At 45.9% G+C, this 26,536-nt stretch overlaps 1 protein-coding gene across 1 annotated transcript; it reads right to left on the bottom strand.

The window, feature by feature from the left end:
• Positions 1 to 3,854: 3,854 nt before the first annotated feature.
• EXOC3L4 (exocyst complex component 3 like 4) lies at positions 3,855 to 24,923 on the bottom strand. The gene is made up of 12 exons (XM_066321739.1): positions 24,857 to 24,923; positions 22,946 to 23,336; positions 19,682 to 20,333; positions 17,206 to 17,323; positions 16,108 to 16,233; positions 14,747 to 14,847; positions 13,311 to 13,406; positions 11,170 to 11,284; positions 9,136 to 9,258; positions 8,702 to 8,854; positions 7,242 to 7,363; positions 3,855 to 5,197 (listed from the first exon to the last, which is right to left on the bottom strand). Exons 2-12 carry the CDS (start codon positions 23,277 to 23,279, stop codon positions 5,035 to 5,037), a joined length of 2,103 nt encoding a protein of 700 aa, XP_066177836.1. The 5' UTR covers positions 23,280 to 23,336; positions 24,857 to 24,923; the 3' UTR covers positions 3,855 to 5,034.
• Between the last annotated feature and the right edge of the window lie 1,613 nt (positions 24,924 to 26,536).

Below are 26,536 nucleotides of genomic sequence, written 5' to 3' on the forward strand. Positions count from 1 at the left end.
ATGTGCTTCACCAGGAAGTGCTGTTGGATATGAGCCACCTGGTCTAGTGGAAGGTGTCCCCATTGGACATGGTTGGAATGAGTTGATTTTTGGCATCTCTTCCAATTCTAACCATTCTGTGAAAGCCCCTGATGGTAGGGATGACACGCTGTCCTCAGCAGTCCAGCCCTGCCAGCAGTAGTGGTGGTTTTGCTGCTAACTTCGATCTACTTACTTCTGTAGAAGCTTCTCTATGCCTGAACCCACAGAAAATGGAGAGGAGGATATTCCTTCCATTTTGCAGCCATTTTTTAACCAACTGAAAGACAATTATCACGTCTGTGTTCTGTGCCTCCCATGGAAGTAATTCCTTAGTCCATAGACAGAAAAATGTTGAAGGCCACTGCTCTGCACTAGCCAATATTAAGCAAAGCTCTCTTTCTCTGTGAATGCAGTTTGTGAAATCATTCCTGTTTTCTGGGCTTTCTTCTGATTCTCAGCCTCTCTTTCTCAGCTGCAGTTTGCCATCCCCTTCCCAGGGGCTTAGTGCAGCTTCCTGTCTGCCTTCTGGCTTAGTTTGCTTTTTCTGCGCTTGTGTAGCACTGTTCACACAAAAGCAGTTCTGTCTTGTCTGATGCCAGTCTCCTCACAGTCCTGGGAACCAAGGATAATCCTGCATTCCCTAATGAAGCCATGGCATGTCCCCAGTCCCACACTCATTATGGAGCTCAGGCTATGGGCCTAGTCGTGCTGCCAGGCACAATTTCCTGCTTTTCACAATTTTCACAATTTCACAATTTCAAACATAAACTGTGCCTGGTCAAATGTCTTGGGACTTAGGTCCTCACCTTTAATCTGTCATTCACTCTTTTTGCCTCATTTAGCAAGAGCTACAATCTCTGTGCAGCTTGCAGGAAAGCCTTACACTGACAATTCAAGACTTTCAGGTAGTATGAAGATGGCAGAAATACTACAACAGCCTTTTTCCACAGTTTTCTCTGACTTACATATTCTTTTCTGGGAAAATGTATTCTAAGGGCTTTGTGTGAATTTACAAATGCAAATTGAGAGTGCTACATTGGAAGAGCATTAGAGGCTATTTGCAGTGCTCTCTGTGACAGGGATGAAGGCAGGCTGGCAAAGTTCATGTGCTTAGTGTCCTCCAACTGGGGCTAGAGAAAGTTCTAGTAATTTTTAAAAAATTAATCCACTTTTTCTACCCATTAATGTACATCAGCCTTCACCTTTTCCCAGTATTGTCTTTTTGCTGTAACAGTGATAGCAAATAGTTTAAATCAATGCTCCAGCAACCTGGCTGCTCTCTTGCTTAGGTTTTATGGGGGAGGTGGGCCAATCCCAGTAGTAATGTCATGGTGTCATTAGCAGTATTAGATAAAATTGTCCACAAGGGATGGAAATGCACAGTGAAGCTGAGCAGAGCATTCCTGTATCTGCCCAGTACCAAAGAACCAAAATTACTGGCTTTGGGGCAGTAAATCCAACCAAAATAAGATTTCATGGAGAAAGATGCAAAATACAGAAGATAAACGTTTGCTAAACACTGGTACTTGGGAGAAGCATGATATATAACTACTAAAGCAGTGAAGCCTAAAACTAATTTAACTTTATTTTTCAGCCATTCCTGAGATAGTAATGCCCTGCACCTCTTGTCATCCCAGCTGTGTGTGCTGGGGTGGTGCCAGGCCACATCATCCAGCCTGTAAAGTGGATGCAAGACATCATTCCTCTTCTAACTGATCATCCTTAATATTTTAAACTGAGAGATTATTTTTGAAAGATACCAGATGACAGGGAGCTAAAAATTATAGAGGTGCTGCACTAAAAGGCTATTTTCAGGAATATTTTGACTGATTATGATCCCCAACTGAGCCTCCTGGACATTCACTGCAATGTCTTGGTACTCTTTCTTTCTTGCTTCAAGTGAGTCTGTTTCCCATATCTTCCTTCCAGGAAAAAACAACTTCACAGAGCAAAATTGGTGAAATGGTGGCACCCAATGGCTGGTCTCAGATGGCAAATGCCAGCTCATGCACCCTGGCTGCTGTCACTGCCCTTTGCTTTTCACCCCAAACCAGAAACAAACAGTATTGTGAAACATCAGAGACCTCTGAAACAAAAAAAACATCTTTCACTACCCACACAGCACTGTCAGCGGTGCCAGATTTGCCTCCCCCCGACATCCCAAATGCAACATTCACTCCTGAGAAGCTAAGTCTGGAGAGAGTTTGGCTTTTTCATTTAGTTTGATGCTTTTGAGACGGCATTATTCACCAGAGATGCATCCGCATGTAGTAGCTTGGGCCATTTGGGGTAAAAATGAGAAGCGTGTCCTGGAGGGAATGTGTGTTGGGATAGGAATAGGGATGATGGTGTTTTTCTTCACAGAGAAACAACAAGCAGAAGGAATTAACAGGGAAATAATTGAGCTTCTTGGCACTTTCCTACAAAAGCTGCATATTTCACATTTAAAAGCCCTGGGAGGCCTTTTTTCTATTTCTTTGGAATGTGAAATATGGCTCTAATGAACACTGGGTCTTCCACAGAAGACAGCTGGACAGCAGCAGCTCATTTTGGAAAGCACATCCCTTCTTTTTCCTTGCTCAGCTGGCTCCAGGGTCTGCTCTGCAGCCCAGACCAAGCATCCCCCTGCCCAGAGGAGCCCCCTCTCCACTTGCACAGCTGTTGGGGCAGGGCTGAACCATGGCCTTGCCATAATGGGGTTAACCTTAAACTGGTTTTCTCAAGAGCAAGGAGACACAGAGCAGCAGCTCCCAGAGGAAGCTGGCTGTGTGCCTGCCACTCACTCACAGGATGCCAGGCTGCAGGATCTGAGTGTCCCAGGAGAGGCTGTGACAAAAGACAGACCATTGTGCCCAGCTTTCCTCCATGACTTCAGTGGAGCAGCTTGCTTTTATTAGAAAATGGAAACCAGGCACCTTATTTAATCCCAGGGATAGGCAGCTGGAGCCCGACAAAAGGTAGTTGTTTTGTGGAGGGTCTACCAGTAAAATATTGAGATTGCAACCCCAGTATACATTTAAATAATGCACTTGGGAAAATGCCACAGCTGCCTTGCATGAGGTGCTTGGATGAGAGATGCATTATGCTGTAGAAAGAAATTTCTGATGCACAAAGTCCCTCGCTAAGGCTTTAGTGCCTCAAATCCTGGACTGCAGGAGTGCAGTTTTAGAAGTCTCAGACCTAGCATGCAAAAGTTGAAATCCTCTTTGTATCTCTCCCACCCAGTCAATCCTTCTAACAATAAATGTAAGCCTCTCAGCATCAGCACTGTGATGCCCATCCCTGCTGCTGGGAGGGGAATATAGCTCACACACCCATGGAGGGTGTAATCACAGGGCTCCCTGCTTGCACCATGTCCCCAGGAGTGGGGAGGGAAGCTCTGAAGTGTTCATGTGTTCTGCACACCTAATGGGAGAATTAGACAATATTTTACTTCTCCTTCTCCGTAGCAAATACAGGGAGTCACCAAGCTGAGGGTTTGTGGGAATTGTCATGAGGTGTATTGAAGAATGATGCAGGGCAGAAATTCCGCCCAGGATTTCCTGTTTTAAGCTCTCAATTTATACCTGATATTTTAAAGCCTTAGAAAGACACCTTATTTTGACTGTGGAAGTAACAAGTCTACCTTAGAAAATGTTTCGTATGATGATTATGAATTAAAGGTGCACTCTGTGCTTCTTTATCCATCAGAACATTTCCCTTGGCCTGTCACCAGCACCTGCTGCTCACCCAGGCTGAAATTTATAGTGCAGCCGGAAGCAAAGGAAACAAAAGAGACTCACTGCTGATGCTGTAAGCTCTGCTGCCAGAAAAAAATAGTGTTCAAGGCTATGCCATGTCCACATTTATCATTTTAATAGATCATAAATGCATCTCTGTAAAGTCTTAGATTAAATCCTGTGGAGGGCAACCTAAAGGATAAATTGAATTAAATAAAATCAGATTTGTACAGCTTCAGGCTGAATGTCTCTTTCAGTCTCCCCTGCAGATGCTGGATGTAATGCTTTGGATCCTTCATTGAGTTAATCCTGTGGTGATCCATGCCCATCACTGGGATGATGCTGGTTAACACCAGATTAGGCTCTCATCTGTAGAACTGTCTGTCCACTTCCCATTTGGTTTCATACTCCAGTCAGATTGTAACAGATTTGTTAAAATGCATTTAAACACACAAGAAAATGGACTGGAGACATGGTGGCACTTTCCCCAAGTCAAGGAGAACTTGGAGCCTCCTTCCACATGGCATATCTGATCCAGACCTGTTTGTACATGTGGAGATGTGATGGCATGAACAGATCTTCAATCCAACAGGAGTTTTGTAAGGCAGCCCTCAACTGAGGAAACTTTGCTGAAATGCCAGAGGGGCCACCCTGGAGGGGAGAGTGTTCCATGTGTGTGTCCCAGCCATGGGGTTTGGTTACTCAGTGTTTTCCTCCCCAGGCAGGTAGTGGTTTGTGCCCTCAGATCACAACGTCATGACCTTGTGTCATGCCATCTCAGACAGCTGATTTGTGGGGGAGGAAATAAAACCTGGGTGCTACCACATCCCTGCCCAAGCTCTGCCCCTCGATTTCTCACGGGCAGTAATTATGAGGGAAGCTCTTGCTCTGCTGCTATGTAATTATGCAGAGCACAGTCCAAGCCTTAATATAGTGCTGAGGCCTTAATATAGCTCTGAGTGAACTGCTTTTGGTTTTCTCCTGTTCTTTGAAAATACATTCAATCTTCTACCAAACAGTGGAGCAGCCCCCTAGGAACAGAATCCACATGGAACATGTGATAGACGCCATGCCAGGGTTGGAGCTGCTGCACAGGAGCTCTTACACGAGGTTGGTGTCTTGGTGCATCTGTTGCCTTTGGGTTCTGAACTTGGGGTAGCAAGTTCAGGAAAGTACTTCTTTCTCCACAGCAATCAAAAATTTGGGTTTGCAGAGGAGCAAGGTGGGTTAGCAGATTTTGGATCGTGTGTAGAGGCAGGGTAGGAGGAGGCAGGATGCTGGCTTTGGTCCCATGTTAGAAGCAGCTGATGATTACTGGAACATCAATTTCAGCGAAGAGTCTGCAGCCCTCCTCTCCATCAGAGCTCTCCTGTGCAGGGCGCACTTGCTGAAAAATTGCCGCTCTCCTGGCACGCCCCAGCCCCCGGAGCGCCAGGATGGCCAGGACGTGCTCCTTCCTGCAGAAACCAAACAAGACCTGTCTCAGATCTGGCCAGCAAAACCAGCCCAGAGGTGAGCAACCAACAGCTGTGCTAGACACAGAGCAAGGCTATAGCAAAGTGCCAGGGACTGACCCCTCACCACACCGGAGGAGCCACCAGGATGGGAGTCTACAGCCTATGGAAGTACCAAATCAGTGATCAGCAGCTCCTGCCACACCACACTGGTGGGACAGCCTCCTGCTGCTGGCACTTCAGGGAATTTCCTCCTGTCCCTCCACACCTGTGATGTCCTTTGCGTGTTTTCCAGAGAGGCTGTGGAAACCTTTTATGTAATGATTATTTTGAGATGAGTAATGGAAGTGCTAATATTTAGGAAGCTGATAGGCACTAATTAGATTAGAGCTGGAAAGCCAACTTGGAAACATACCCTGTTCCAGTAATCTCAGTGTATACGACGTCTTTGAGGGCTCAGGGGAAAAATTAACAGGGACCTGAACAGGAAGCAATGCAGGTCCAGCAGGTTCCGCCTCGTTTTCCAAACTTCATTGTTAAAAATAATGTTACTCAATAATGGAAAATCAGAAATTAAATAAACCAAGAGGACAAGCCTTGAAACCTGGCTTGGGTCTGCGGCTAAAGATGAAAAAGTACCACAAATCACAGCCCTGTAATTGCTTTTCTGACTGGAAAATGGTTTTCAAATAGCCATCGTTGATGACTAGCCATCATTTACCTACCTCATCCTTCCCAGAACAGGCACTGCATGTCTGGCCACTGGAATTAAACCCTTATTGGGGTTTGCTTATTTGTTTGGTTTTGTTTGGGTTTTTTTTTTTTTTTTTTTTTTAAGATATGTATGTTCACCTAGGAAATTACTCAGAAAAAATTGTTCCTTTACATGTCCATATCTTGAATTCCCCCACACAGATAAGCCTGAAAAATATCTGAACCACTCAAGTTAAATCTAGTTAAGAAAAATTTTGAGCCTCAGTTTTGGGGAAAGGTGAATATATTTAATGTGATTTTTTTTTTCTCAATATTTGAGGGTCCACTTCAGTATTCTAGTAATTAGTTAAATCTTATGGATTATTTTGATTGCATAAATGTGCTGAAACTTTTGGGGTTTTTTTCTGAAATTACTCTGATGAAATCTGAGCAATCTGTATCACTGATATTCTTTCTCAGTGGTTGAAAGAAGAGCTTTAGAAGAGGAGGTAACTTCTGATGTGCAGCTGCTTAGCCATGCACAGAGCTAGTCACTTTCTTTTCTTTTCTGGGAGTTTTAAGTTTTCCAGATGCAGCCTTGGAACAGCAAATGGAAAGTACAAAAGAAAGAATTTGTAGTTTATTCCAAAATTTAATGGTTTTGTTGAGGCCATTTCAGAAACTGCAGCTGAACTATGTAAATGACTGCCACACTTTGAGGTCTGAGCCTGGAAACAGGAGACAAACTATTTCCTCCAAATCTGGAGCCTGCAGTGATGGCGATGCAGTGGAAAGCAAACTGGAGCTTTATTATGAAATAAGGTTCATTTAGAGCAATAAAATGGAATTCAGTGATAGAATGCATGGGAATGGTTCAAAGCTGTGTCAGGGGAGCTCCAGACTTGACATTAGGAAGCATTTTTTTAATGAGGTGCTGGAGCAGGCTTCCTAGAGAGGTAGTTGATGTCTCAAACCTGTCAGTGCTCAAGAGGCATTTGGACAATGCCCTTAATAATTTACATTAACTTTTGGTCAGGCCTGAAGTGATCAGGAAGTTGGACTGGATTATCACTGTAAGTCTCTTCCAAATAGATTGAAATACCTCTATTCCATTCCATTTCAAAATGAAAAGGCTTTTAAATTTGTGTGCATTGTAAGATACAGCACACAGGGGAAAAAAAGAAAAAGTATGCATCCATAAAGACAGAAAAATAAGTTGAGATTGCCACTGTTGTTGGCATCCTGATCTCTAACATGTGGCCACAAACAAAGAGAAGCTGAAGAGTTTGGCCCAGGCACAGGGGGTGCTTTTGGGGATGGAGCCAACAGTTCTGGCACCTGCCGCTTCACGTACCTGATATCTGGATAATCCTGGCACAGCTCCTTGACATATGCCTTGATTTTGTCTTTTTTCTCCTCCCCAATGATATTGGCAATGTGATCTATGGCTGGGAGGAGCCAGTCGGCATCTGAGCCCTGTGGACAAAGAATGACATGGGGACATCAGGGACAGCAGCAGCTGCTAAATGCCTTTTTCCCATGGTGAGAGCACAGCAGTGGGATGTACTGGAGTGAGCCAGGACTGATGCAGGCAGGACAGGCTGCCTGAGGCAGACAGCAGGGTGCTGGGTGGCAATGGCAAGGCAAGCCCAGGAACTCTCCCAGGCCTGATCCTGCACTTCCCCATGCCCACGAGCACTCAAGCAAGCCAGACGCTGAGCAGGGCATTGATGCTGTGGTCCAGCATAGAAGCAGATGCCAGAGGCTTCACCTCCTGCTGCCTGATAGTTTCATGTGCCTCATCTCTGGGATGGGATTTAGTGCCCTGGATGCCTGACTTTCCACAAGATCCAATTAATCCAACTTTGACTTTCCTGAAAATCCCAGAATGATGTTGCTGTGGGAGATGGAAATGTTAAAGGTTAACAACTCAACCAAATGCAACCAGTGTTTTGACCAACAGACACCTGAACTGCAACAATCAAATCTTGTTGCTGGATCCTCAGGTGGTGATAGTGTTCCTTTCTGCTATCTGCTCTTATCCTTTCTTTCTTTTCCTCATATTTCCTTAAGTGATATTTTTATACTTTTGTATTTTTATATTACTATAGGTAATGGCTACATACCTTCTTTCCATTGTAATAAAATTGTTTTAAAATAAACCAGTCATACACACACACATCTATCAATCTATCTATCTATCTATCTCACACTGGTCACTCAGTGTTGTGCCACTCTAACCTGTCCCAAGGGATTTATTAACAGGAGCCTCAGATACCCCATCTTCAGGAGTGGATTGTGACAGTTGTCCAGTCACAAAACACCCAGACTGCCACTGCTTTCTCCCCACACCCTGATGTACACAAACTATGTACCCAGATGGAACTTCTCATGGAACTTAACTCCATGAACTGTACCCAGGGCAAGGATCCTTTGGTGACAAAGTGCATCCCATGGCATGAGAGAAGAGGCCCAGCAAGAAGGTGGCACAGGATTAGTGTGATCCTACCCCACATGAATCATCCTATGCAAAGCTCCCTGGGGACACGTTAAAACACCAGGTGCTGCCATCAGAGAGCTGCTGGCTGAACAAGAACAAGCTGCCAGTGCAGAGAGGCTGCCAGGCTGGAAATCCACACCATGAACCTGCATTAACCACCTTGCTCACTCTCTTTTCAGCACCTCTATATTTCTTGAGGCTTGTCCCCCTCAAGAAATAAAATAAAAGACTTGCCTGGTCTCTGTGAAGCCAAGTGGGAATATGCAGCTCTGGGACTGGGGCAGCCAGGGGATGCCAGGAGACAACTCACATACCTGATCAATGAGTACATTGTGAATGGTTGCAGCTTCCAGGCTCATCTTTCTGCTCACTTGCTGACGTGTCTCCCTGTTCATTTTCCATCTGGGTTTGATGACCTGTGTGACATATTCCTTCACCACGTATTTATGAACTTCATGTAGAAGGTCCTGGTTAAAAAGAAGCAAACCTCATAGGTTCTTTTGTCCATTCAAGGTCAAGGCAGTGAGGGAGGGCTGGGAAAGCCCTCAGGTCTTTGGCAGCACCTGAGGGCATAGAGGAGGTACAGGAAGGCAGCACACCATCAGCACACACTCACTCATATCTCCAGCCCCCACAGTTATAAAGAGTAACCATTGTTGAAGAGGAGTCTGCAGGTGTTACTGCAGCCTGAAAATGATGGTGTGACCCCTCAGCTTCCCCGTGCCCAGGTGTGGGACCAGCTGCCTACCTGCCCCAGGGGCTCCCTCATGTGCTGCAGGTGCTCAGAGAACTGCGAGACTGCCGATGCCAGCAAGTCTGGCCTTTCTGTTGCCAAAATCCATTTCTTGGTCAGGATTTTCTTAAGGAGTGGCTGAAAAATAGACCAACTCAGTGATGCACAGGTATATTCAGACTAGCTGATGATGCCCTAGCTGAAGGCACCCAGCTATACAGCTGATCTCAGGCTTGAACTGAAAGCACAGAGCACCCCCTCTGCATGAAGACACACAAGGAGCAGGGTGGGTTTCTCTCTCCACCCCAGGGAATTCACACCCATATGTCCCCTTCCTGGGTAGGCCTCCCAGTGCAGAGAGGAGAAGCATCACATCCTGAGCAGGAGATGTTTTGGCATTAAAGGTTTATTTGGGATAGCTCATTTCCTTGCTATATGCCACCTTCTGATCCACCAACTCTATTTCTTTAGGTAAATAAATTTGTTTCTCTAATATACTGGGGAAGAAAGAGATGATAATCACAAGCAACTCAGGCATGACTAGAACAGGCTGTGGTGGGCAACCATGTTTGCCACTGTTACATGGGTTTGCACCAGCCATGGAAATGAGAAGTCACTTGGTAGTGAATCTGTTAGAAATTAGCACAGTAATCCATCACTTCTACAGCCTTCTCCATAAGGAAATAAAGCCCTTCCTGCAGGCTTGTATGAAGCCTTGCTGGGATATTCCTTCTGCTCCTTTCTCTGATATGGTAGTGGGGAAATGGCAGCTGGGATCATCTCCAGATTTATGCCTCAAGGTTAGTGATGGGAGTGATGACACTATTTCCCATCTGTCCTGGGTACAAGGTACTCTGACCAAGTGTCCGGAACAGGTTATTTTCCTTTGCTGGGTCCCTAGAGCTAATGTACTTTCATATAGAAACAGCAATATATGCTAAAGACTTCTGGCACCTGGAAGAGAGTTTGCCAAATGCAAAATATCCTTCCTCTGGCATGTCCCCTTTTCTCTTCCTAGCTCTCATGATCTCTGTCTTTAGACTCCTGGCAATCTCCTTCCCAATTATCTCACCCCTTGCTGTGCTCCTGGCCTGCTGGAGAGCTGTTTAGAAATGCTTTGCCTCGGCCTCTCTCAGTTCTCACGACATTTCAGCTCTCTTGCTCAATGCCTTGGCTCAGAGCCTTCTTCGCCTGCTGCTTAGGCTCCAAGACAAGATCAGCAGTCACTGGAAAGCCCCCTTGATTGGGAGGACTTGGCTTAGGCTGGAGAAGTTCCATGACTGTCTTAGTTTCTGGAAGTTATGTTTGGGGATTTAGAAAGTGAATTAGGATAAAGTGAAAAGGGATGGGACCAAAGGCTTGATTTTCCTCATCTCTTCTATAATACCAGCTGGAGCTAGTAGGCCCCAACTGGATGAGAGCAGAAAGGCTCATCTACAGCAGCTGAAACACAAACTCAATTGCAGCACATTGCCTTTAGGCCTCTTAACACAAGTCAAATTTTATCAGAGTTTTTTCAGTTGATACAAGAATTTTAGCATCCTCATTCTGGAACAATCGGTCTTTTATCACCATGGGAACAGCCTGGAAAAACCTCCGCTACCAGAATGAATTGTGTCCTATCTGAGGAGGTTTTTGGCAGACTGTGATGGTAGGTCTATCAATAAGTCAAAGTCCTGAAAAATCGAAATGATTTGATAGAAAGAAAAGTGTCCCATTGTGGTATTCAGCTGTGCTTCACTTTGGATAAGATTTTCTCCAATGCTTTGCCTGAGAGACTGGAAGCTGCTAAATATCCTTTTCTTTTGATTGTTATTAACAGCTTGGAAAATGTATCATTGCTCATAGCAAAAAATTCCCAGGATGCTGAAAGTGTTGCTTTTTATGGGGGATTTCCACAAGTAGTAAATGCATTTTGGAGGGACCATAATGTCATGTGCTGCAAAATGAAAGTGACGTTTAGTTGGTGAGACAAGGGAAGGGCAATGACCCTCAGCTGCTGCACAAAACACTTATATTGAGGAAATAATATGGCAAAGATCCTCTTACCTGTGCTTTTGTTCTTAGTTTTGTTAAAAATATATTTGTGAAGTTCCTTGTCAGAGCTGCCAAAATCTTCTGCAGTTGCTCAGTATTGACTTGAAATGCTTTTTCTAACCCTGACCTACAGAGAGACAGAGATCACCAATGAGATAATGTTAGACTGTTAACTATTACACACCCCTAAGCGTGTTATCTGGATTGGCATGTTGGATATTATTTTTAAATAAACTTGTGTTTCTATTACTTCCTCTTGGAAACACTTACTGAGTGGAAGTAATGACTCTTTTTGCACAATCCTGTAAACTGAAAATTAATCATAGATGAGTAACTCTAGTTAAAAACCCCCTCAGATTTCCTCATCAGGTGGGACAGTGCAGCCATGCAGAGCAGTTGCGTAGGCTGGTTGCTTACTCAAGCAACACCTCTGCTAAATGATTTCCAGGTACCTGGGAGGGAACGGAGAGCTCTGGGGCAAAAGCAAATAATTAAGCCAGAGAAGGGAAAGCTGCTGACCCTGTGTCCCCCAGAGCCTGTCTGATTCACTCCACACAACGTCTATGAGCAGCAGCTGAGATGGTAACTATGGTGCTGGAAACCTATGGAATTTCCTAAGGAGAGTGCATATTTCTCCACTATTTTACCTTATGAGAAAGAAAACTTCTAAGAGGTTAATGAAATTCCCAGTGTGTGTGTGTGTACTTTAGGGGCATGGTGATCTCCTGGCTTTCTTCTCACTTTCCCTCCCTGTCCCACTGTAACATGCTCAGTGTTGATGAAGGGGGAAATGAGGCAGCACCACCACCACAAAAAAAAAAAAAAAAAAAAAAAAAAAAAAAAGGTATCACCAGTGATGCCTGAGCATCTCTGCATCTCGGGATGTGCCACATCCACTGTTGTAAACACAGAGACCAGCAGGTTCCTGTCACTGCTCGGACTTATACATCTGAGGCTGCTCCGGCAGGGTTATAAAGCACCCAACACCCTCCCTGTCGTCCCAGGCTGGAACTACGGACTGTAACTGTGGTTGAACACCTGAAGTCTGAGTCCAGCATCCCAAAAATCGTGCTGTTAGGACACCTATCTCTGCCCCACAACTCATCACCCCAGGCTGATGAGTGTTTGACTTGGCTCCGGAGTAAATCCATCACCCAAACACTGCCAGCTCCCTGCCTGTGGCTGGCCAATCCCTTCACCCCCTCTCATTGCCCAGCAGGGAAGGGGCAGCAATGTCCCGCAGGAGCAGCAGGAGGCAGGGAAAGCCATTTCCTCGGCGAGGCGAGCATTGCTGGAGAGACCGTGCCATCTAGAGACTTGCTGGCGGTAGTGCTCGCTGCGGCTGGAGCCGCCCGCTCCTGTGAGACACCGAGCACGAAATCCTCTCCATCCCCTGAAAAATACTTGGTATGTGCATCCCTGCCGGAGCGGAGCAGCAGCAGGGGCTGGAAATCACAACCCAATCTCTCTGATGGCCGGAGCCCACGCTCTAGTCCTGTGGTGTTTTGCCGGGTTGACAAACAAAAGCACCACATCTGCATGGCAAGGATGTCCTCAGATGCTGATGAGCCCCTGGGCCTCAGCACGGGGCTGATGGACCAGACCCTGAGACATGCACTCACTGGCACCATCCTTCTTATGGGGTGAGCGATAGATCTTTGGTAGTCAGCCTGATGATACCTGTTCATCAGAGACAATTTCCAACACGTGGCTTGAAGTAACTAATTCATGCAAAGCCCTGGAAGTTCCAGATGCCAGCAGCAATGGCAGGCATTTATTTTTGGGTTGAGTGCTTTTGTAGAGTTTCCTCCAGCCCAGTGCCAAAGGCAGCCTTGAGGCCATGTTTCTGAGTTTATTCTGCTAACCTCCAGAACTAAAAAAAATGAAAAATAAACTTCCCTGAGGATGAAAAAGATGCTCTGAAAATGAGTTCAAAACTCATGCAACTACTGCATCCATCCATATTTCTGTCTCTTCACCCTTGTGGCTTTTATTTGCATCCCTTGAGGGAAATTCTCTCATCATATTAGAAGGGCTGGAGGCTGAGAACCCACTAGGGCACCTCAAGGAGAGCTTGGTCTTTGCTTTCCAGATCCTGCCACCCTCCCAGACCCCAGAAACACAGCAATTCAACTTGGAGGGAGCAGACTTACACCAGGTCATGGAAGCTGTTGATGTAGGCAACAAGATAGGGCACAAAGATGGGGCTGTCCTGGGCAGTGCTCCACTCCATGAACTCCTGCTCAAACCTGTAGGAAAATACATCCAGGTATCACTAACAGTAGGGGCACTGAGGATGCCTCATCTTCTGTGTACATGCTGGTGTCAGGAAACACCCGTGGCTGGCCCAGCCTGTCCTCTCTGTATGCAGACAAGTTCTTTCCAGCTGCCATAACATGTGTGTGCAATGGAGGGGAATAGATGGCAGATAATTATGGGTTAAGGATGTGCTTGCCTGAGCAGGTACGCAGCACTTCTGGAGAGATGCCAGAGATGTTGGGAGGCCAAATTTCCGACTTTGCCTTATGCTGAGGGTTTAATTGCAGGTATGGCACACAGGCTTATAAGTCTGAGCTTTCATTTCTCTGGCTTTTGGGGCAATATTATGTGCCTTTTAAGCACACAGGGCTGATTTTATAACAGAAGATGCATAGGAATAGGGCAGCACACCTTCTTTCCCTCCAGCCCAAAACCTCAGCATGGTTGTTAGGTAGTTGTTTGTTGTGTAGCACCAATTTAATGGGGTTGACATCTGTTTCACAGCCAGGTCCATGCTGAATAGAGGAGGCTCTGTGCTCAGGCAGGCTTTTTCTGGTGGTCCCATTCTTTGTCAGGGTAAAGAAACGTGCTTGAGCTGGCCCCAGCCATTTGAATCTCAGGTTTGTTTAAGTAAAAGCCTAAGTTTCACTGTTCCCTTAATCTGAGAGCCCTGGCTGCTCCAACTTGCATGTTACACAGTTGTTGTTTTTTAAAAAAAAAAAAAAAAAAAAAAAGGAAAATAAGAACAAAGAAAAAATGGAAAAACATTATTTCAGCAATTTCCTTTGGACACTGGGTAAATTTTAATGGACTCAGGAGGCAGCCTAGCTGTGTGTTTTACCAAGGTATAGCAGAGGGGGTCTTGTCAGCCATTTTTTATGCCCATAACCATGGGATGCCAGAGAAAACCACTCAGCAGGACTCCTACCGGGATACCTAGATGATATTTTGGGCAAATAGGCTTTTGGTATGAGGAGTTCATAACCACAGCTCATGACTGAAGCTGCAAGTGACCAGCATCCAATGTCACAAAAGTCCTGAGTGGATTGGACTGCAGTAGTCCCATCCCTTTCCAGATAGCAGCTACTTCCCAGAACTCTGACATTAGATTTTTGGACTCACAGAGTTCCATCTGGGTCTGTTTATAACTCCCTCCAAGTTGTTTTGCAGCTTGCTTATTACTGGGCTCATTGTGATCTCTAATTCTCCCAGGACCAGCCTTGTGCCTGCTCAGTGCCAGTGTCTGGTCCAGTGGCCTGGACTTTTTTCCTGTTTTTTTACCAGTGTGGTACACATTTAGAAAGAAAGTGCTGCCCAGAGCAGTGATGACCTTGGTATGAATTCCAGCAGCTCTGCCATGCACAACTCAAGCATTTTTGTTTCCAAGCTTCTGCTGATATCTCTAGAAAACTTCACATGCTGCGCGAAGATCTAGAAAAGGGAATGAAGAAACTCCAGTGAGTGGGACAAGCACTGGTGAAACATCCTTCACAAGGATCTTATGCAACTTTGGACAGTAGGAATGGCTCACCTAGCAAAACAGCTAACTTGTTGCCTGGAAGTTTGCATTAATCTCTGTGAGTTTAAAAAATTATAATGCAGAATGGGCCAAGAAGCACCAAATGATTTGTGGTGTAATAATTCACCCCTAATGGCCTCATGCCCTTCTGTTTTCTGAGTGCAAGTTAGAGGCAGTGTTGGCTGGAGCTCCAAGGTATCCTGGTGTCATCCTCCTCTTTTGGGGGAATTGCTGGAGGGATCAACCCCAACCCAAAGCCCAAGGGGAGCTGAACTGTCCCCGTGTATGGCCTCATGATAAGAGTGACTCTAAGCCCCATCCCTGAGGGCCCACACAAGCCCACTTCTCAGGAGTGATACCAGGGCAGCACAGAGGGTCAGGCATCACCCTGAACTCTTGTTTGTGCTAGAACTCCTCCCAGATCCCCATCCCCACAACCCCAGCTACACTTCAGGACTGAGGTGTGTTGCAGTCCTACTCTGGTACTTCCCACGGCATCCTATCCATCTGCTAAATCAATTCAGACCCGCCTTCTCTGTGATCACATAATGTGTAATATTCCTCTATGGAAAAAGAGTTACATCAGCAGGCAAAACTTTTATTTTCTTTCTTTCTTTCTTTCTTTCTTTCTTTCTTTCTCTCTCCCTCTCTTTTTCTGTTAGTCTTATTTAATTGAAGTGACTCAACCAATTGAGTGATGAGAATTAATCCTGCCTTTATTACCCTGTAGTCCCTAAAGCTAGTAGGGGCTTTTGTTTTATGTACTGTTTAAATTGGAGTGGCTGTCACTGCCTACAGCCTTTCCCCAGCTTCCACAGCCCTGGGACAAAGTTGCTCTTTAAGCCAAAGGTTTTTCAAATAAACCTTTTCTTTCCACCTTTTTTCCAATTCTCTTTCTTCTTCCTAATCAAAGAGGTTTAGAGACTTTAAAATCAGTTGCCTATTATGTTGCTGACACAATTGACAGCAGGTTTAATTTGCAGCTAGAAGGCAAGCGGGAGAGCTAAAAGTTGTAATAAACGGCATTTTCTGCTCTAATGTATTCTGCCAGTGTGTGACTTACATAAATTATCGCAGAAGGTGGTACCTCCACCCCAGAAGGAAACGATCCCGTTTCCCTGGAGCCACAGAGAGCCCCCACCCCCACCCCTTTCACCCAGCTAATTAAATACCGTTTGAATATCAAACGAAAGTGAGGCGTGGTAGAGGTTTTCCTTCTCATCTGAATTAACTTCCTTCTCCCACTTCTCCTTGGACTCTAGTCTCAGGATGTTTCCAAAATAACTTTTGATTTTCCCCTAAATATTAAACATAGGAAGGAAACATGCAGCTTAGGATAATGAAGCAAACATGAGTACAGCTTTTGCTCCATCAGCACATGCATGTGGCCACCACTCACACATGAAAACATGAGCAGAGTCACAGACCTCAGGAGAAACCAGGAGGTGTGCTATGTGTGTGCAAGGTGTATGCGTGTGAGGTTGCTCTGTGTGCAACTCCTAAATCAAAAGAGAGTCATTTTCCTGGCTGGGAAACATTGGGTCAGCTGTTTGTTTGATTGCAAAGTCCCAGCACATGGAATGCACCGGGTCAGGATTAAAGATCAAACCAGTCCTTTCCAGGGTACAGCCAGTCAGGTAAGCAGCAGCCCTGGCTGACAAATCAATCTTGTTGCTGGTGAAACAAAGTAATCTTTCACCAGCACGGTGAGGCAATACTGATTTCATTCAGCTGGGTACCTTGAGCTCACCTTGAGCTGTGTCCTGATTCAGAAATTATTTGCAAGAAAATGTCTGAGCCCAACAAAGAGCCAGGAAAGTCTTACACAGCATGCCAGACAAGGACTGCAGACAGACAACTGGGAAGTGGCTTCATTAGAGGACATGGACCATGAGCGTGTCCTCTGGTGGGGATGCCCAAAGTCTGCCAATAGCAAATATCGCATGTTCTGGAGATCCCACAAAGTAACAGTAGCTGTTAAAATGCCTTTGCCCCTAACTTTGCAGTGTGTACAATCTGCTGAAGCTCAGCTGTGACCTTTCAGTAAGTGTCTGCCATACTGACTGGGTCTGGTACAGTCCTGTTGGCTCTGTTTGGGGTATTCAGGAATTTTTTGCTTTAGGGTACAGGCCACTCTGTGTGGGGCCAGTAGGACTCAGCACCTGATGGGGCTGGAAACCACACTGCAGTCATCCAAGACCTTTGTCTGGGAGGCTGGGGCTCCTCTACCTTCCCGGGGGTACACGTGGGGACTTGATCAAAACTCTCACCTTTGCAGAAGCAATGTAGTCATTTTTCAGTTTATCCCAATCTGCTGGTGTTAACAGCAAGGACAGGTTTTCTGTCTTAACCTCTGGTTTGAGCTCAGGATGACCCAGAAAGTCTTCACTGGAAAGAATCAAATGAACAAATTATAATGCCTCAGAGTGTGAATAAACTGATGGAATATTCATGCAGCATGAGCTACATAATTATTAAGCCAGGAGAAATATACTTAAAGCTTAAATTGTGCTGCTTGTTTTCAAGGTTTAACGAGAAAATTTTTCCTTTCTATTCAAAATCCTTATTATTCAACCCCAAAATGATCTAAAGTTCCAGCCCACTTCAGAAATCATGAGACTTGTGAGTTGTTTGGACATGAAAAGTGCTGTGAGAATTTACTCTTTAAAATAAACAACATGAAGCTGATTCATTTTACTAGAAGCTTGCAAAATGCCTTTCAGGGTAATTCCTGTAGTAGGGCGTTGCTTTGGAGCTAGCCCATCTCCCTGCCTCCTCTGCCATGTCACATCACAGCTCATGTCAGCCTGTGATTTGTCCCTGTGCATTGTCCTGATCCAGGGGAGGTGGCAGAGCAGGACCTGGAAGGCACTCCCACGCCTGGGACACGAGCCATGTTCCCCTGCAGATGGAAATGGTGGGTGGATGTGCAGCTTCAGAGCCTGCCTCCAAAGAGGGCTCAGCTGACACATGACTTTGCTGCTCGCTTTCCACTGGACTGACATGTAATCAGGCCAGCTGATTAGCACAGAAACAGGGGAAGGGAGGGAGTGCCTGTGTTCCTCTCTCTGGGCTGGAAAAATGTCATTATCCTGTACAGATAAATGTGCTACTCCTGCAGCCTGCCACAGACTGTGGAGGCACCGCGTCGTGCAGGGCAGTGAAGGTGGAAAAGAGAAAGAAGAAAATATTCGTGCATTTGATGAAAGTGAATCCTAAGTTTTGAGCTGTCATCTTGTTAATCTGGGAACACAGTTGCAATGTCCTACACACAGCCTGCACATTTGCTCAGCCACCAAAATGGGTTCCCATTGCCACACCAGCACTGTGCCCACAGTGAGGTTCAGATACAAGTGAAGACTGTAATGTAGAAGGTCAGGCTGCTGCATAGTGACTGCTCAGCAGAAAATAAGTTCAGCCTGCTGATAGTGTCCTGGAGTCAATGCTTCCGTGGTCATGATTCAGATTTCCCAGAAAGGGACATCTCTACATAAGGAGCATTGCACAATCCAGCTGCTGCCAGAGCCTGCTCATTTGAAAGAACAACACAGATTTAAATATGGACTCTCCACCATAACTGAAAGGACAGTCTCAAATGTATACTCAAGGGGCTTATTCCCACCTTTTTTTCCTCCTCATTTGTTTGAATTGTAACATCAATAATGTTACAATTGGATCAGTCAATCTCTCCCTTTTTGATTATTTTTTCCAAGAGACAATGAAGTTTTTTTGAATGGGAAAATCAAATGGAAACAGCCCAGAACAGCCAGGTGATTGCAAGCAGTGCTGAAAACAACTGCAAACTCTCAATAAACCCTTTCACAGCAATTTAGACAAATATGGTGGGGGCACTTTTCTTTGGTACAGAACCTGGCTGCTGAAACTCACTTCTTTCCCTGCTCTCCTGCAATGCTGGGGTGGGGCCATGCAGGAATTTCCCTTCAGATGAAATCTACAGGCGTTTGTGATGCTGAGGAGGTTACCTACATCATTATGGCCACCACACTTTAGGTGGGGTTTTAAGAGCAACTGGATAAGTTCACAGAAGAAACCTGTTGAGCGCTGTTCAAAACAAAGACCACTTGCAAATGTTTCTTACTGAAGAACTGCCTCAGACTAGGGGTGTCTGGGCAACAGTGTGCTGCTGCTTGCCCTGATCTGTCACTGCCCCTTTTCTGACCATTTTAACGCACTCTTTGGCTCAGTGCTGGTACTCCTGCCTTCACTCCTTCTTTGTTTTATTTGAAGGCTGACAATGGGTTTGTGTTTGTCCCTTCCTTGAACATCTGGTTCCATACCTGGAGGCCAGCTACCCAGGACAGACACAATTTTGCTTTGACATAACTGTTTTCACATGTTTATTTTCCAGATTCCTGAACTGCAAGGAGCTATGTCTTAAACCCCTCCCATTCAACCAGCAGACGCATCTGAGACAGAGCTTTTGTTTTCATGTCTCTTATTACCCTCAATGGTGCCTTGACTCCTCTTTAAGAGGGCTCTGACCCCATGCATGGGGGTTAACAAGGCCCATTTCCAAATGCATCACAATTTTAATTAAACAGGAGGAAGACCTCCACCACAGGCCTCTGCCTGTGCCTGGAAAAGTCACTGAACAGCTGTTGGATATTGCAAAATATATGCGGAAAGGAGCAGGTCTATCAGAATGGCTTGGTGCTTTTGGAGTACCCCACAGCCCCATGGCTCCCTGGAAGAGGCAGAGGCACTGTGGCAAACACAGCAGCTCACCTGTGGTAGGTGTTGGCCACCCAGTCAAGCAAGGTGTAGAGCTCGGGGAAGTCCAGTTCTCTCTGGGAGAGTTCTTGCAAATGTGTGGCAATGGCATTGTGAAAAGCTTCCACATATGTGTCACACACCTGGTACTCCTCTGGATAGCATTTTTTTACTGATGACTTGATTTTCAGTAAATCTTTCCTCAGGTTTTCCTGGAGGAAATGTAAATGGAGATCAAGCCAAGAAGTTGCTTCTTCCCTTGATGGCATGGGTGCCTTCAGGACTCTTTTTCTTGCACTCTCATTGATAGCTTCCCTCCATTGCTCCTTCCACTTTCGGGGCCTGCCAAGCAAATCTGACCCAGGATGAGCAGCACTGTCAGTGTTGGGATGAGCTTCTTCTTCATGGGCAATTAAAGTCACCATAGAGGTCAGCATGGTATGCTGTAAAGTGGGATCCTCCAGTGTTTCCTCCACTATGGAGTGGATTGCTTTTGTCATGGAGTTATAAAGCAAATCCACATCCTTGGATTTCCGTACAAACTCCTGGGGGTTATCACTGTATTTCTCAGAATCCCGTTCAGAGATAGTCTCATCTTCCATTAACTTGATACTTGCAAATGCTTCCAAAAGTTGTCTTTTCTGAATAAGTTCATTGATTTCCATTACTGCAGAAACAGGGGGAAGGGGTTGGGACAAAGCAGGCATTAGGCTATTGACAGGTTGGTAACAGGACAAGATGCCCAACAGGCTGAGGGCTGTTCAGAGTAGTCAGGTCCCAGCAGTGCCTCTGAGACTGTCCCTGGGCCTCCCTGATCTCTCCAGCTCCTGTTTGACACAGGAGAGGAAAACAGTGGGAAAGCAATCACTGCAAATTGAGCCACATCCCTAAACAGCTGGTTACAGAAATGGGAAATATCAAAAAACCTGCTGATAGCCCTGCAGGAAGGCCTCAAGCAATGGCTGATGAGGCTTAGCAGAGGGACTGCCCACAGTCAGGTGCCACCTGACAGGCACTGCATCGCAATGGTGATGCTTTTTTCTCAAATGCTGAGCACTGCTGTCCCTCAGTGGTCTTGTGAGATGTGGGCATTGGAGGAGCATTTAAACCTGTGGATTTGTGGTGCTCCTGGTACTCGGGTCTCACGTGGGTTTTCTCCACCTTCTTTGTTTTTGGCACCCACTGTCAGAACTGGCTGGTGTTGGCTGGGGGGAAGTCACTCAATACTGCTACCCCCAAAGTGTCTGAGGTCTACTGAGTTTCCCATTTGTTTTGCAAAGTCTTGCTTGTGCAAGAACCACTGCCTATTTGCCATGAGATAAGAAGTATTTGCCATGCGTTGAGGAGATCCAAGAGCTCTGTTAGCTTTTGAGAGACCCCAGGAACCTCTCATTGTCTCTGGTGTTGTAACAGATGCTCTGAACAGGAGATCCCATTCTGACACTGGGCATCAGAAAAATATGAAAGAGAAGGGAAAGGGTATCCTTTAGGCATGTGTGGTGGCCACTGCTTCTGGGACACACACATACAAAATGGTATTGAAAAATTGGAGAGCGCTCAAAGAAGGACTGGTTCATAGCACATAATTTCTGCCTTTAGGCTTCTCTGCACACAGGTTTTATAACATATGTACCAAGTAATCTCTGTAGCATAAGGGTATCTGTATGAAAACAAAAATATGCCAAATAACCAAACTGTTGATGCATCAGGGAGCACATAGATCTTTGAGTGCCTAAATGGTGCTGCAGTTGCTTCTGCACTCAGAAAGGAGGGAAATTCTACCAATTAACTTAGCTTCTTCTAGATAAATTAATATAAAACCTGTGTTTACACAAATGCTTGCATTGAGAAACTAGAGGAATACATTCTGTTCTGTTTATCAAAGTGAGAAAACACCATTTAATCACCATCTAGGATAATTATTCAGGGAGGTGATGTTGGGTGCTAAATGGATCTTTAATTCAGCAATACAAGATCAGCCAGCTGGTGGTTGAAGGAAGACAATTGAAAAGCAATTAACTATTATACGGCTTAATGATGCACATGGTGGAATCTCCATCACTTGCCATATTATCCCAGGATGGGATGTGTTTCCAACAGTGCTGCTCTAGTCCAGGCCAAACACAAGCTATTGGGCAGAGAATGGACCTTATTCCTGCAATTTCTCGTTTATTTCAGGAGATCAGAAAGCTTGTGATAGCATTTTCAGCCACTCCTCATCTATGACCCTTGGAGGTCAGACTAGCAAAGTTTATGATGAAAGTTTATCTGAGATGGGCTCAGATCCAGCTTACCAAGCCCACATTGTACAATGTAAAACAGTAAATCGCTTCCCAGCACATTACAGGCAGTATCAGGCAGTGTCAGCCCATGCATCTGACCCCTGTGGCACCCTATGCAGTGCACCAAGAATTTATTTCTAGAAATTTAGACTGAGGAAAGGCCAAGTCATTTTCCTTCACCTCAGTCTATCTCCAGGTGAATGCATTGTAGCACCTCTGCCTTGAGAAGGTGGAGGACAGCAATGCTCAAACCATGATCAAAGTCATTGCAGTCTGCTCATACCTGGGGAAAGATGAGAGCTATGCCAAAGCAAATTGTTATAATTTTTCTGAGACCTATCTATAAAATGCTGACAAAACACATGAGAGAAACCAGCTTGAGGAAGACAAAAAGGAAATACTTGCAACACTGGTGTTGTGAGGACAGGCAGAAAGTCAATGCAAGAGAGCAAAATATCTGTGGAAGCCTCTTTGCAAGACAATCTCTAAGATTAGGAACCAAAGTCGAGCTTCCAAATGAGATCATAGCCAAACCATCCTTTTTCTCCTCTAGGTCTTGCAGCACCCTACAGAGAGCACAGCTGGAGGACCATCAGTCTGAGAGCTGGAGAGCAGAAATTGTCCAGGATGGCAACGCAGGCAATAGCACACTGCACTTGTAGGTGTTGTCAGACCAGCAGTTCCCAAACTGTGCTCAGCAGCTTGGTGACTGATAGGTGTGATGGGCAATATCACACTGACAGGCTGACAGGTAGGCTGTTGATATGGCTAAACTAAAGCAGAGGAGGCCACAGAGCAGCATGTTCAGTGACAGAGCCTTGCCCAGGCTGGGCAGGTAACATCCAATGAGCCCATGCAACAAGTGCAGTTACCTCTCCCCTGTGAAGGGATGCCCAGTTCTTTAGCAACTCTGTTGGGCCCAAGCCTTGCACACTTAATGTAAATTAATGTTACATTTATCCTGCAAGAAAATGGCACTGGTGATTTTATGTCTTACCTGAAAGAGGTTTTGCTTCAATGGGCTCACATAGTTCACCAACCTTCTCCATGCCATTACAGGTCATGGGTTTGTTCTCCTCATAGCTCCTGAGTGTTCTCAGAAGTATTTTTGCATTCCAAGTGCCAGTATCTTCCTTCCCTCTCTCTTTTTTCAGACTTCGTTTTGATTTCCGGATGCTGAGCATTGTTTTAATACCTCTTTCAAAGAACCCATTGTCCCTGCTCTGTGCATCTGAGCTTCTCAGTTCAGAAGCAACCTCCATCTTTTCCTCCCCTGAGCTGTTCATTGGAGAGGCTGGTTCTGAGGTCACACTCCTTGTGTCTATCTCCATATTTCTATTTATCTTATCTTGCAACAGGAGGTTTACCAAACAGGTTGATGGCAATCACTGAAATGCATAAAACAGCAGAATTAGAGATGTCCTTAATAGAGTATTACTGTGTCTTCAAAGTCATTCCTGGACTGAAAATCTTGCCCATTCCTTTCCTGTCCCTAAATATAAGGACAGAACAAGATGTTGTAGCCTGTAGCTGCTGAAACAATCTCTCTCCCCACTGACAGCAGATGCTGGCCTGCACTTGGTGCTCTGGAAACTTCATTTAACTGCATAAACCAGGCAAGTGGCAACTATTTCTCCAGCACCAGGGAATCATGAGATGTCAGAGATGTTGAAATTTGTGTAAACATACTGTTTCAGTGGGTTACGAGGTATGGTTTTACATTCCATTCTTCTAGGCGGATTTCCAGCCATGCAGGAATAATAATCTTCCTGAATCTCACTGGGTTGTTTCCACTTTCTGATGTGAATATGGCAACTTTGGGTTCTGTTGCTACTTCTGCTCTGCTCAAACCCTGAGCTGGTGCTGCTGGAGGTGGCCCAGGGGTGAGTGGTTCCCAGCAGGTGGCTGAGCTCTGCTCTAGCCCCTTCCACCAAAGCCACAGCTATCTCTGCACTCTGAATTGTCATGGTTACAGCACAGCAGGCAGTACAAGGCAGGAAGGGTTCACATCACTCATCCTGCGGAGCACTGCATCCCAACATGCCAAGGATGGGTATCTCCATGGTCAAACAAACCTCTGCACAAGCTGCAGGGGATGCTGCAGGAGATTCCATTTTTCAGCAGAAGTGTTCCTATCAGCAGTCACAGCCTCTGCACTTGCTCAGTTCCTGCCCTGCTGCAGACAAACTCCCCCCAGCCCATCCTGAGGCCTGGCCCACGTGTTTGGGAAGAGGGAGCAGAGAGGTTTTGCCTTCCCTCCCTTGCAAAGGTATGGGCTGTATCACCAGCTGATACAGCCCATTCACAGAGCCAGTGTACATTGCAGTGCCCTGAGGATGGAAAATGCCACATTTCTCCAGATCAGGCTTAAGGCAGCTGAGTGAACAGTTCAAATTATTAGAAACAGCTATTGCTTGAGGTGACAAAGGAACTGCCTGTCTTGGGTCTGTTCAGCCCACAGAAGCCAGAGACTGAGAAATTATTGCAGTCAATAGACATGTTGGAACTCTGGAAATAGATCTCATCCTTCCTCGGTCAGAATTTTGTTTCCTTGTGCATGGTTGTTTCACATGCTGTGAACTGCAAGGACAGAATCTTCCCATGGGTTTGCTGAGCTGTGGGGCTCAGACCCTGCCTCACACACTCTCACAGGAGGGAGTATTTAATCATTTACTGCCTTGCTCAGGAGCCCACCCATCACAGCCCAAACAGAGGGTGAGGGAGAGAGGAGGGCACCCCACTGCCCAGGAATTTCAGTGAAAGGAGGCTGAGATCTCAGCTCAGATTCAGCCTGGGGGATTCTGCAGACAGAGCAGAGCAGCAGCAATGGGATGACCTACATGGTGGAGAGAGCCAGGAGAAAAGGAATAAAAGGTGTGAGCCCATGAGAAAGGAAAGGAATACATACCCTAGTAGTGACTGAAGTGATCCCCTCTGCAGCAAGCTGGTATAGCATAGGTGTGATCCACAGAAACCGAGAGCAGCTCCGTGCCACAGGAAATCCAGTGCAGAAGCAGTGGCAGGTGAGCAGCTCTACAGGACAGAGTTCCAGGCCAGCTCACCCTCCTCAGCTGACTGGGGCACTGTCCCTCACACATGCGCTGGCCAAGGGGCTCCCACTGGGAATGGTGCTGCTCTCCATTCTCCTTTGCCCTCTGAAAAGGGCTGTTCAAAGTGGGAAGCCTGTCTGCACCTGCACAGGAGCTTCAGCACCTTCGCCTGTTTGATCTCTGGAAAAGGCTTGACACTGTTTCACTTTCACTATTATCTGAGGATTTAAAAGAGGAGGTGGGGCAAAAATTCCAGGTTAATTATTATGCTACAAGTGGAGATGAGGCCTCGAACCAGAGGTTCTCCAATGGGGTGAGCTGCTGCCTTGAGATGGCCTGAGGCAATGAGGGGAAGGAGAATTTCAGGATGAGGTCCTGTCCTGATGGGCTGAAGCCCCACTTATCTGGGTAGGGGGGTTCAAAAGCAGCCCCAGAGCTGCTGTGTGCTATTTCACCCTCTTCTGCCCTGTTTCTGCAGGTCACGGGTGGCTTGGTCCCAGTAATGATTGCCAGACGTGGGTGAGGGACAGGGAGTAATGTGTCCCCTGGTTAAATATTTATATATTCACATCCTCACTTAGACCTGGGGGCACTTATTTTCGTGGGGTTGCTAGCTCTGGATCCCTCCACTCTCAGAGCATTTGGGAACCTTGGAGGGAACTCAAAGCAAAAGAGCACAAGAAAAGGGGCATTGAAGGTTTAAACAACATTAAAACATAGTCACTTGGTTTGTCACTGATTTGTGCAAAATTATTAAACCCTGGGGTTCCTTTAGTGCCCAGACAGGGGTAAGTCAGGCTGCCAGGTGTCCAAGGTCCTGGTGCAAAGCACGAGGGGTAAATCAGGAGGTGCCACCATGCCACGGGCAGTGTGCACTTCTTTGCTTTAGGAGCCTGCCAGCATGTCACCTATCAGTGTGATAAGGGACATCAGAGGGTTTAGTGATGGATAGAGGCAATAAATGACATCTGGACTTTGTGCTGTGCAGAGAACAGAGGGAAAGAACAGAGGATAACAATCTCCTGTACTTCTGGGAGAGACTGTGTGTCCAGGAGATGAAAAATGTGTGGGGTGGGAATAATTATGAGCCTATTAAAAGGGAAGTGTGGCAGCATGGACTTGGTGTGAATTTGCCCTGATGGTGAGAAATCTGGGCAGAGCATCATTTGTGACTGCCCCATGGTGCAGGGGGAGTCCTGCCTGAAGCCTCCCTCAGCCAGGCAGTGCAGTGCTGAGCTTTCTGTCCTTGGGCTCTTCAAAGTCATGTGTAAGGCAGAGACTGCCCTGCTGTACTGGGGAAAACAATTACTGATAATGCTTCTGCCACCTGGTGGGTCGACAGCGTGAACAAAGGAATGAGCTATTTATTCAGGCACAATGAGGAGTGGAAAACCCCTTTGGACACAAAGTCCAACTAAACCTCTTTCCATCCAGGTTTTAATTACCTCATCCACAAAATATTTACATGGTGTTGGTTTGTACAGACAGACTCACTGTGACTGGGGTGCTGCCAGAGCAGGCAGCAAGTCCAGCATGGA

The sequence above is a fragment of the Sylvia atricapilla genome, chromosome 6, assembly GCF_009819655.1.
Source record: "Sylvia atricapilla isolate bSylAtr1 chromosome 6, bSylAtr1.pri, whole genome shotgun sequence".
In the NCBI taxonomy this organism is placed as follows: Eukaryota; Metazoa; Chordata; class Aves; order Passeriformes; family Sylviidae; genus Sylvia; species Sylvia atricapilla.

Excerpts from the sequence above, each read along its gene's own strand:
- EXOC3L4 (XM_066321739.1), bottom strand. The coding sequence starts at position 23,279 with ATGGAGATAGACACAAGGAGTGTGACCTCAGAACCAGCCTCTCCAATG. Across the intron at positions 17,324-19,681 it reads GTGGCCAACACCTACCACAG|TGAAGACTTTCTGGGTCATC; the intron begins GTGAGCTGCTGT and ends GATTCTTTCCAG. Across the intron at positions 16,234-17,205 it reads ACTACATTGCTTCTGCAAAG|GGGAAAATCAAAAGTTATTT; the intron begins GTGAGAGTTTTG and ends TTTAATATTTAG.